The 12,485-nt window shown below is 40.3% G+C and overlaps 1 protein-coding gene across 1 annotated transcript in view; it reads right to left on the bottom strand.

The window, feature by feature from the left end:
• Window positions 1-10,929: 10,929 nt before the first annotated feature.
• The window catches only part of LOC136882116 (apolipoprotein D), a 29,662-nt gene continuing 28,106 nt past the window's right edge, over window positions 10,930-12,485 (bottom strand). Inside the window, exon 5 of the mRNA XM_067154640.2 lies at window positions 10,930-11,107. Within this exon, the coding sequence (XP_067010741.1) occupies window positions 10,974-11,107 (134 nt within the window). The 3' untranslated portion in view covers window positions 10,930-10,973. The remainder of the gene's footprint in view (window positions 11,108-12,485) is intronic.

Genomic DNA, 12,485 nt, shown 5'->3' with positions numbered 1-12,485 from the left:
AGTTGATCTTCAAGAAGCATATCTCCAGCTACTTTTAGACGAAGAATCTAAGAAATTTCTCACACTCAACACTCCTCTCGGACTGCTCCAGCTCCAGCGGCTCCCATTCGGTGTTTCATCCTCAGCGGCTATTTTTCAGCGCTATTTGGCTCAACTCACCGCCTCCATTCCCGGTTGTGCTAACTACCTGGATGATATTATTGTTACTGGAAAAGATCATCAGGAACATCTAACCAATCTCCGCCTTCTTCTCCAGAAATTGAAAGACAATGGCCTACGAGCGAATCTCGCTAAATGTACCTTCTTTCAGCCTCAAGTTCACTACCTCGGACATATACTTGATAAGAATGGAATTCGTCCTAGTATGCAGAATGTCTCCGCGATAGTTCACATGCCAGCACCTCAGAACCTCAAGCAGCTTCAGTCCTTCATAGGCAAAGCGAACTATTATAATAAGTTCATTCCACGCTTCGCTACAGTGGCAGCTCCATTAAACGCTCTACGTAAAAAAGGTGTTAAGTTTCAGTGGACTCCGCAATGCCAACAGGCATGGAAAACAATCAACAACGCCTTAATTCAAGCTATACAACTCACTCATTTTCAGCCCGACAAGATCATCACGCTAGCTACTGACGCTTCAGACTACGGTGTCGGTGCCGTTCTCTCCCAGAAGGATCGTCATGGACAAGAACGCCCCATCGCCTTCGCTTCGAAAACACTTAATGACCATCAACGTAGATACTCACAGATAGAGAAAGAAGCTTTAGCCATCATCTTTGGTATTCGCCGTTTCAATGAATATCTTTATGGCAACCATTTCCTGATCATTACCGATCATAAGCCTCTCGTACACTTATTCCATCCTGGTAATAAGATCCCAGAGAATTCCCTCAGAAAGCTTCAAAGATGGTCCATGTTCCTTTCTGATTATTCCTATCAGATTGTATATCGAGCCACATCCCAGCATTGTAATGCTGATGCCCTCTCCCGCTTACCCGTTGGTCCTGATACTGCCTTCGATTCTCAAGAATCTGAATGTCTTCAGTTGGACATAGAACTTGAAGATACTGTATCCAGTTTTCCTATTGATGCTACCTGCATAGCTAAAGCTACGGATAAGGACAGTACACTTGCTACTGTACGTACTTACATCCGCAACGGTTGGCCTCTTCAGAGCACACTTCCTGCCCACCTGGCACCTTATCATCGTATGCAGCATCGTCTCACGACTCGTGCCGGAGTTGTACTACTAGAAGCAGGCACCATCTTCCGAGTGGTTATCCCACTTAGCCTACGGAAACAAGTTCTCGAATTATTACACCAAAGCCATTGGGGTATTTCCAGAACAAAGCAACTCGCCCGTCAACATTGCTACTGGCCCGGTATTGATGCCGCCATCGAAAAGCTAATACGTCATTGTGAGCAATGTCAAACGAATCAGAACGCCCCGTCTTCTGATCTTGCTTCATGGCCTCCTGCTACTACTCCATGGGAACGAGTTCACATCGATTTCGCAGGTCCTTTCCTCAATTCCATGTGGTTAATAGTCATCGATTCACTGTCAAACTTTCCATATGTCGTGGATATGCATTCGACTACTACAACCGAAGCTACCATTCGTGCTCTCCAGAAAATCTTTACTACAGAAGGTTTACCGCAAGTACTCATTTCGGACAACGGACCTCAATTTACAGCTACTGCTTTTCAGAACTTTTGTACACATAATGGCATTCGTCATATCCTAGCACCACCTTTTCACCCTCAATCTAATGGTGAAGCTGAACGCTTCGTACAAACATTTAAAAGAAGTATGAAGAAAGCTGTCTCTTCAGGCTTAACTAAAGACCAAGCCTTGCTCCAACTCTTAAACAACTACAGAACTCTACCCGGCGCTGACAATATCACTCCTGCACAGAAGCTCCATGGACGACCTCACAGAACTTTACTTTCTCTGTTACAGCCTCTTCCGGCCCAGCATAAGACCTCACCAACGAAGTTCTCCCTCAAAGACAAGGTCTACACCAGGACATTCAAATCCAACCCACTCTGGATACCTGGAGTCATCTGCAGATCTTTGGGTCATCGTCTCTACGAGATACAGACTACGGAGAAACGTATCTGCCACCATCAAGATCAGATCCGTCTGCGCTACCGCCCCTGTCCAGCTATTGATGCTATTGCTAAACCAGATAAATCTATTGCTGAACGAGCTTTAGATCATTTAATAACAATGGGTTCCTTTCAGGACGAGACAGCGCCACTCCGCCCAGTTCCAGCTCCGGACAATACAACAGAGTCATCAGCAGCTCCGCCCCAGCATCGCAGTCGCCGCCAGCGCCGCCGCCGTTTCACGCCGTACCGGCGCATTTAGGAGGGGAGGGTGTTGTATGTCCGGCGCTCCCTTCTCGCTCCGCCTGCCAGCTGCACGCGCGCCTGTGTATCATTCTGCTAGCTTCGACGCGCAGCCCTCAGTGCGCGTGCCTGACCATCGAGTGTACTATAAATAGGAGCTCCCTGCCTGCTAACTTGCCCACTTGCCCCGGTGTCCAGCTCCAGAATACACCCTACGTCGAGCACGGAGGCTACTCCTCTTGAAAATGTGCTTCGACCAGGTGGACTGAATTTCTGGCAGTACGAGGTTTCACCTCTGGTCACCGCTCCCTTACCTGTTTCCGCTGCCTATGTCCCGTAATTCTTTTACAAGCCATTTTCATTCCCTAATGTATGCAAGCTCCCTTAGTTTCGCTAGGTGGAATTTCTTCAATCAATTGAACTTGCTTTTTAGGAATTCAGGCACTTCAACAAACAAGGACTCTCATGAACATTTATGTTAGTGTGCCAGATAGTTCTCGACTATCAACGTGTCAATTCACAAAGACTATCTTTTCAAGATAGAAGTGTATATAAAGACTGCAAACCTGTACATATTGTATAAAGACAGACTTTTCTCAAGATTCAATATTCCTTTTTGCTTCAAAATAAATTTCAGTTATTTGTGTAAATATTATAAAGTGAAGCAAATAAAGTTGTGTTCTGTAAACTTCAACCTTGGTTACAACAGTATGCAGATGACATAATTGTTTATAGGGAAATAAATAACATTGAGGATTGTTCAGAATTACAAAGGGACCTTGACAGTATCCAAGAATGGGTTGAAGAAAATAATATGAAGATTAATGGAGGCAAATCAACTGTTACAACATTTACAAACAGGAGCTTTAAAACTGAATTTGAATGTACTTTGGATGAGGTAGTTATCCCAAAAGATGGCAAGTGCAAATACTTAGGTGTGAGATTTGAAAGTAATTTGCAATGGAAGGGTCATGTTGATGACATTGTTGGGAAAGCATACAGATCGTTACATGTCATAATGAGACTACTTAAAGGTTGCAACAAAGAATTAAAAGAAAAAAGTTACTTAAGTATGGTTCGTCCATTATTGGAATATGCAAACAGTGTTTGGAATCCTCACCAAGAATACCTAATAAAAGAACTAGATGGTGTGCAGAGGAAAGCAACAAGGTTTGTAACAGGGGATTTCAGGAGAAAGAGTAGTGTATCAGAAATGTTAAAGGAACTTGGGTGGGAAACTTTAAGTAAGAGAATGGAGAAAACTAGACTTATAGGATTATATAGAGCCTATACAGGAGAAGAAGCATGGGGAGATATCCGTGAGAGGCTTCGGTTGGAAAATAATTATATTGGTAGAACTGACCACAAGTACAAAATTAGAAGGAATTTTAGCAGAAGCGATTGGGGTAAATTTTCTTTCATTGGGAAGGGCGTGAAGGAGTGGAACAGTTTACCAGGGGTAGTGTTTGATCCTTTTCCAAAATCTGTACAGATATTCAAGAAGAGAATAAACAACAGAGATAATAAATTAAATGTTAAAGGGTATTCGACCAGTGCAGGATATTGTAAATAATAAATGTGTGTGATTAAATTAATTCCATCCCCTGGTCTAAGGAGTTTGGACAGCCCAAGTAGGGGACTGCCTGTAGGGGTGAAGTACAGTGGGGACTTCGAGGGCCCTGGGACCGCTACGGTAGCTGTGAAGGCCCTTCAGGAACTCCGAAAAGTGGTGGCAAAAGGGGCTCTGGTTAAGACGCAGCAGGTCGTTATGCTACTTAGGTTCCAGAATGGGTAAAATATAAATATGTAAATAAATTCCGTGTTAACTTTAATCTTATACCAGTTGTATAGTATTATTAGAAGTAATTTCACATACCGTACTGTATATGAGTTGACTATGTTTGTAAGATATTATAAGTAGAATTTTGTAAACAATATAAATTTATTAAGGATGATGTGTGTGTTTAACAGAAAAAATTATTAGCATAAATTGTATAATATTGTATTCTAGGAAAATTTTCTACGTCTCCTGTTAATTTAAAATTTAGTGCTTGACAATAATGTATTTTAGTGTACCATTTGCCACCGAGGTAGACACCTCATTTGCAAATAAAAAGATTTTGATTTGATTTGAGATTAGCGAGAGAGAATTTGATTAAAGCGGCTGAGAAGCGTAGCAGACAGCAGAAACGTCAGGTGTTAGACGAATTTCAGGTAGGAGATTCTGTTCTGTTACGTGTTCCTATGCTCTCGTCCAATGAAGAGAAAGTGACGAAGAAATTCTTTTTGTTGTATCAGGGTCCATTCCTGATTCACTGTCGGGTTGGTCCTTGTGCATACAGATTGAAAGATGGTAATCGTGTCATGTTGGGCACTTATAATATTCGCTCTCTGAGACGATATATTTCTGCGAATTAAGTGTAATGTCTCCCAGATGTTGTTGTGACAACATTAAATGTACTTGAGTTTGTAAACGTGAATTCATGTATAGGTTGTGAACCTAGACCTGACACCATTGTAGAAGCCATGAGTAACTTGGGATTTTTTTTGAAACTGCAGAAGGAAATTAATGCAATAATTTTCTTAGTATATATTTTTTGCAATGAAAACAAGAAATTGCTTGCGGGCATCTAAGGGAGGTAAGCCACGTGTGATTACGTGTGTGCGTGGTGTATATATATATATATTATAACCTGGAACTGCCGAGCACTTTGATGGTGAAGTGCAAAGATAGAGTTATTTACCTGTTGTTGTAAATATTATGAGTGTCGCTGACAAACTTTCGCAAGAAAATTGGCAGGAATTATTACTAATGTTATCTGGTATCGTTGAAACAGACACTCTACAGTGAGATACACGATTTAATTATGTATGTTTTTTATTAGGTGTTTGTAAGATGTAATGATGTGTATATCAGCCGTTTTGTTGTAGTGTGTTATTTTCATATATGTTATATCTGTAAATACCAGGAGGGCGTATGTAACCGTCCAGGCTTCTCCAGCCCTACTAATTTAATATAATATCATTTTACGCGATATCATTTGATATCAAGTTTATCCGCCATCGGCGATTATTTGTAATAACATATTTATTCAACGTCAATCATTTGTAATCAAGGCTTTTTGGAAGCATATTGTATACATGATAACATCGTTTTATTATTTAAAAAATTATATTATGTAGGATAAGAATTCATTATGTTGTAAATACGGTCAATATGTTGAGACATAGTTGTTTTCATTTCATCTCATGTTTGTGTATAAGGAGGGTTATTCTTGAAGCTTGGGATTTTGCGTGAGTCATGGGTTTATTTTATGACCAAGGCTAGTAGACAGTGACCCGTGCGCGAGGCTTGCAAGCTGGTCAGCTATATCATCGCCACGCCTTCTGGACTTGTCGAGGAAGAAGGGAAAGGGAGTTGATGCTTCGATCTATCGAATCAGATACTTCGTTGTATATGAGTTTTGAGATTGAACTGTTACCAAGAGTGGGGGCGAGCCCGGATATATACTGATTCTCAACACGAGAACGGGACCTTACAACATTACGATCTTACAACCTGACAACCTAACTACGGATACTCCATCACCTACTTCTACTGTGAACATGTACTTTGTACGATGTGATTTGATTTTTGAAACAGTGTGTGGTCGCTCCGCGACAGAGTTATTTTTGTACAATGTATTGTCGCTTCGATACAGTACTTAGGTGCGGTTATGTTATCGGATCTACGTGAAACGAAACAAGCTTACGGCTTGTGTTATTTTCAGTAAATATTGTGGACGAAGAACTATGTTTAGTTCAAGTCTACGGAATTTTGGTACAAGTCTGTACCGTATAAATAGTATAGCTCAGTTGGATTGAGATTTCTAGTAATATGGAAAAATTCATATCTCTGAATTTTCTCCTCTTACGATCAACGCTGATCAGTTTTTACAAGAATAGGGCCAATGTATATTTTAAAGACTAGGCAAGCAGGGAGTGCTAGTCCAGATAGCCCGTACCATATCAGAGAAGGAAGGAAGGATGTCCATGGAGCAAATTCTACATCGAGAAGGAGAGAACGAGTAACCACGGAAACCAGATGACTTCAACGGAAGCTGCAATTGTGAGCTTCAATTAGATAAAGCAAGCAATAGTAAATTCAGTAAATTCAGTAAATTATAAATTCCTCCAGGCTTTAAGGAAACTTTTCCGATTCATCTCATTTTTTAAAATAAATTCATTTGTATTTTATATTGCGTTAATTTTCTTTCTTAAGCGATACTTAATGGTTAATTATTTAAAATCCTACCCCTGTGATTTAAGTATAAGTCTCTATGCTAGTAAATATAAATTTTGGTTGACAGTTTTATTTAAAACTGTAACCATGGCGCCCAAACATTACATAGAGAAATGGGGAACCATGGAATGTTAATTGTTTCTATTTGCGTGGCAATTTGCGGGCAAGCCACAAATAGTTTATTTAATATTCATGTGTCCCAAGATAATAACTTTCATCTCCCCAAGTGTTTGGACGAGAGGGAACAGTTACAAGCTCAACCTCCCCATTTATCAACTCCTTCCTACTTCTATCAGCCTTTTCCTTGTTACAAGCTCTTTTCATAATCAAATCAGTTCTAGAACTATACATATCTTAAATATAGTACAACAATCACATAATACTTCTCCTCGTTCCACTTCCCACCATTCCACTGGGCAAGGTGCTCTCCCCCTTCTCCTAACACTACAGCCATCGCCTCGTTCTAAGATTAACATGCTCAACATGATAACCTTCCAGCAACTGCTCAGGGCAGATAACCATTCATCTCAACAAGATGTATTCCCTCATTCACCACACAGCTTACAACCTCCTTTTCTTTATCTAAAAACCCCTTTTATTCCCTCAATTTCTTTAAAAATGTTGCTCTAACCACACTTAAGAATTTCGATATATTTGCTCCTTTCTCCCACTCCCTACATAACCAAGAAGTCATCTTATAAATTTTTCCTACCTTTTCCATGTCCTTCTTACTTAGTAATTTTTTTTTCTCCTCCAAAGATCGCCAATGATTGAACATATGCAAGTCCGACCACCCGTTTCCACATAACACACATCTATCCTTATTTTCTCTTCCTACCCATCCGCTGTTTCTCAGAACTCTAATACCCCCAATACAAACCTCCTATCTCTTCTGCCCTCGAACTCAGTTTTCGGGTTTGTTACTTCTGCCAATTTATTTAATACTGATAGAGAGAATCTCTTTCTACATTCCCTTATTAAACTCCGCTTTTCTATATAAATCAGTCTTCTCTTTACCCTTTTCCATACCCATTTATTCCTTTCTCCCGCACAAACATCCCCACATTCCCCCAAGCCAATGTTTTGTAACCTTTTTTTTTACACTTATTCACCCAATAACTTTCGTTCACCAAACTTTTCTGAAATCTAAACGTTTCTTGTAATAATATCCCTCCCTTCCCTTCCTCCAATCTAATCCAATACTTGATCACCCTCTTAGCTATTTCAACCTCCGTAGTTTCTTTACACACTAATCTAGCACCTGCATTGGCTGTGCAGTTTGGAAGGCCCATCATTGACTTACTAAATTTCTACCATACCCTCCTCCAATCCCCAGACTTCCACCCCAAATATCATTTTGCCCATTACCATGATTGAAACACCATTTTATGGATTTTATATTTAACATCTGTGAATTTGTTTTCTAATACTCCCACTGCTGCAAGCGCTCCTCTTCCCTATAATTTAGCCCTCCGACAGTGTTCTTTCCAAGATCCATTCTTACTAATTATTACCCCTAAATACTCAATTTTTCCCCTGGTCTAATTTCTTCCTGATCTAGCTTCCAGACTTCCTTATTTTTCCTCCCTCCCCTTTTCCTGCAAACCATTATCTGTGTCTTTCTTACATTTTCTCTAAGAGACTACCTTCTAGTATACTCAACTATTTCGTCTAACCCTTTTTGCAAACCACTAGCCGTCAATGCCAAAACCAATAGATCATCAGGAAATAGCAACCCTGGAACCTCCATCTTCCCTATCCAAGGACATTGCAACCTCCCTCCCCGTGACTCTCTAAAATGTTATTTATAAACAATATAAATAATATCGGTGATAGCTTACACCCTAGTTTCACCACACTCTTCGATTCAAAACACTTACTCATCCTTCCACCGTGCAATTTAATCGTCACAAACACTTTCTCATATATTATTTCTGTTCCCCCCCCCCTCATTTTCTTCGACATCCAAACCTCCCTTAATCTCATAAATAGCGCCTCCCTACTCACCGTATCAAAAGGCTCGATCGCTGCTACATATAATTTACGCCCTGCTATCCTCACAAACTTTGTAATCACTGTGCCCAGGATCCAAACTATACCAACTGTGTTCTTTCCTTTCCTAAATCCATTTTGAAACTCAGATATCCTCCCATACTGCTCCGCCCAATTTTTTATCCTATTTGCCAAACCCCTGTATACACCTTCTACAGAGCGTCTAGGAGTATTATTCCTCTATAATTGTTTGGATCGCTTCTAGCCCCTTTATTTTTATAAATTGGGTATAATACCCCCTTCCACACACTATTTGTAATACCGTTCACACCTCCTGCAGCCTTGGATCTTGCATTATTTAATACCCTCATTATTCCCTGCCTTGTTATCTCCTCATCCAGTATCTAAATTCCTACTTCCAATTCTCTTATTATATATGGCTTGTCCATTTCTCTGCCCCGTTCCACACTCCTAAAAGCATTTTGTAATGGCTAACCCATTCGTTTTCTCCTATTTTTACCCTCTTCCCCGCCGGTTTCGTTCTTCTAATCTTGTTTATAGACTCCCATATCTTCTCAAATTTCTTCTTGCTACGATATCTATTTATTTTTTCAGCTTCCGCCTCCTTCCATCCTCTTTTCTTCTCATTCAATACCTCGTTGTATTTTCTTCTTAATTTACAATAATCCTCCCTCTTCTCTTGTCCCCCCTTCTTCTTAAACACTACTAGGGCTTCATTACAACCTCTGCTTCCTCCTACAGTCTTCATCAAACCACCCATTTACTCTGTTTTTCATTCCCTCTTACCTTCTCCTCACTTTCTTTCCCACCCTCCATACAGGTAGTTCTATTACTAGCATTCTATCCATGTCATTTCCTTCCAACTCCCTTTCGATTCCTACCCTTAATATTTATCCCCTCTCTCTCAGCTCCAGTCTCAGTTTCTCTCTCGTAGTATCATTCCAGACATACTTCCATCCTCCATTCTTTCATCCCTCCTCCAATTCCTCCAGCTTACCGTTCTCATCAGCTTCCTGGCGAAGGAAAGTCTTCCATGTGGACACCAGGAGAAGTGGACAGTATGGAAAGCCCTTAACAGACTCCGTACGGAAGTCGACAGAACAGAAGTAAACTTGCGGAAGTGGGGCTTCTCAAGTGATTCATCAGTTTGTGATTGCGGAGAGCAGCAGACGATCCAACATCTATGTCAGTGTGTTTTATGTCTTTCAATGTGCACTATGAAAGACTTGATTGCAGCCTCCCCCAACGCTATTGACGTCGGCCAATACCGGGCAAGCATCATCTAGCTCTCGAATATTGTTGTTCTATCTGTGATTGTATAATAGACTTGTATATTTGTATAGTAGGAATGTAGATATCTTGTTGCTTTGTGTTAAATATCTGTAAGTAAAGTTGATACTTCTGACACGAATAAAGAATAAAGAAAGATCAGCTTCCTCACTTCTCAATTTTATTTTGATGGGCTATGTTCTTTTAACCCACATTCTAACATCTCAGAACGAATTATTCTCCTTAACGGTATCTCTGAGCTTATTGCTATATCCACCCCACTCCCTCCATTCGTTGTAATGTACGTCAAATTTCCCATACTAACCCCCTTCATCCACCCATTTAAAATAAATAAATGTTCTATAGCACATAACTCTAATAACCTTACCTTACAGCTATTTACACCATTATCCTTACTCTTTCTTTGCAGCCCCAGCCTGCGTTATCTTCTTTCCCGTAATCCGGTACTATATTGCTCACTCTAGCATTCCAATCCTCCATTAAATTCATCCCGTCTTCTACATACAACCCTTTAATTGTGTTTATTTCTTCAATCAATGCGTCAAAGAAATATTTATTTGCATAAACTGAATCGCCAGGATGGTTATAAAGCCGGGCCAGACAAATTGCCTCCAGTGTCCCCTTCCCCATTTTTATTCTCAACCACACTACTCCCTCTACCCTACTCTCTACATTAACATCTCCACCCACTCGGCTACCTAATTTCATATTAGAAACACTATGCCCCCTCGGTTTATTCCCCTCTTCCCTATCTTTTCTTATCACATTTACTATTCTATAAGCGTCCCATGCAATTTCTACCCCTTTCCCTAACCACGACTTCACTAGAGCAATTATCTCAAAATCTTCTACTAAGTCCACAATTTCTCTATTCCCTAGCTTGAAACATAGTTCTGTTTTTGCTGGCTGTTAGGCGACACAAGGCAGAGAGCGCTGTTTGTCTCCGTCGCTTGTAGAAATGTGAGGAAAGTAATAAATAGAGACAGTTTTTAAAGAGAACATTTTATTGAAACATAAGAAAAGCATTACTCAAACACTAGTTATCTTCACAAACTTGCTTAGTTTTAATGAAAGGTTTTGTGGGAACACTGTGTTTCTCCAGTTGTTCTTTAATCTCGTCCTGCACTTCCTGTCCAGGATTCTTCTCCCGGGTCAGTATCCATGCAAACTCTGGGGAAAGAAAAAGAGTTTATTTTATATTTTGACATTTCTTATGCTTGTATCAGTGGAACATCGTCACCATGGCCAACGTTCCTTATCATGTATCACATGCTACCGTCCACACAAATTCAACACTTCAAATAAAGTTCATACTGTATCAAGTCCCCGGTAAGTGATTTTGATGCTATCTTTAATTTTCCCTCAAATCATTCCTTTAGCACTTAGACCACATTGCCCTGCCACTGTTTAACAATATCCATAGTATGGATTGTGATCTTTACGAAAAAAATACAATAACGTAGTAGTGTTTCGTTCTTTCTTTGAGGATAAGAAAAGTCTGCACGGCACACAGCGCACCCCGGCATGAGGCTAGCTTTTCTTCCTGATGTATTTACGGGAGCCTGGCTCTGATTTCCGTCAATCCAGCGAAGCTACACCGCAGACACATCTACCAGTTCAAGCTGCACTTCAAGTCACAGAACACTGAAGTTGTTGCGTACAGTAGGAAAGTTGTAAATGTATGGTTAAGTAAGGGGGTAGGAAGCGGCTTTCATTAACCACTGTTCACAAAAGTTGCCGTAAGGTAATTCGCTGCAACTGTACGTGTGGGAGAACCGATTAGAATCCACGTCAGTAAGTCCCGTTGGACACAGGAAATTGATGTATAAATTTGTTTCTTGCTTTTCCGAAGCAAGAAGGTTGAAGCGGATTGCTTGCGGCGAACACCTGCGAACTTTCAAGAGAGATTTCAATGGGACTAATTGCATCTACAGCTTGGAGGAAAATTGCAGAATAAAAACTGGAATAATCTCGAATTTTGATCCCGCGCGTATGTACAAGGATAAGAGGAACAAAATAAAGTCGCAAAGGAATTTGTGGAAGCAGCTACAGAGCGATTTTATGGACTACACCCCTTCAGTATGCGATACAGATCAGAGTGGACGAAATGAACTCCATCGTTAGTTGGCGAGAAATGTACAGATACAGTAGCTCAGTCAGTTAGTGCACTCACCCATTAGCACACAGTTATGCCTAGAATTAGTTTGCCCGGTACTCTTTTCCTGAAATGATTCACTGTACTACAGGAGACAACTGGAAGTTTAGGTCAAAGAGTTTCAAAGAAATATTTAATGTCGAAAACATAATCGTAATAACTACAAAATCAAAGAAAATGGGGAAAAAAAGAATTAAAATATTGGTTTTAAGAATCCTCCACATTCGCTTTGCGAAAGGCAAGTGTTTCCTACAGTACTACTTAAAGAGATAAAAGCTGTCTTGAAGACAACAGTGTAGAAATTTGACAGATTCCTCAAGACACTATAGGGAAAATACAATCTATGAAGAAGGGTTTTTCCGGCAATGGAAGGTCGTGTAACAGACATAGCGT

Source organism: Anabrus simplex, chromosome 10 (assembly GCF_040414725.1).
Source record: "Anabrus simplex isolate iqAnaSimp1 chromosome 10, ASM4041472v1, whole genome shotgun sequence".
NCBI classification, from domain to species: Eukaryota; Metazoa; Arthropoda; class Insecta; order Orthoptera; family Tettigoniidae; genus Anabrus; species Anabrus simplex.
This window is presented reverse-complemented; position numbering and strand designations above follow the sequence as displayed.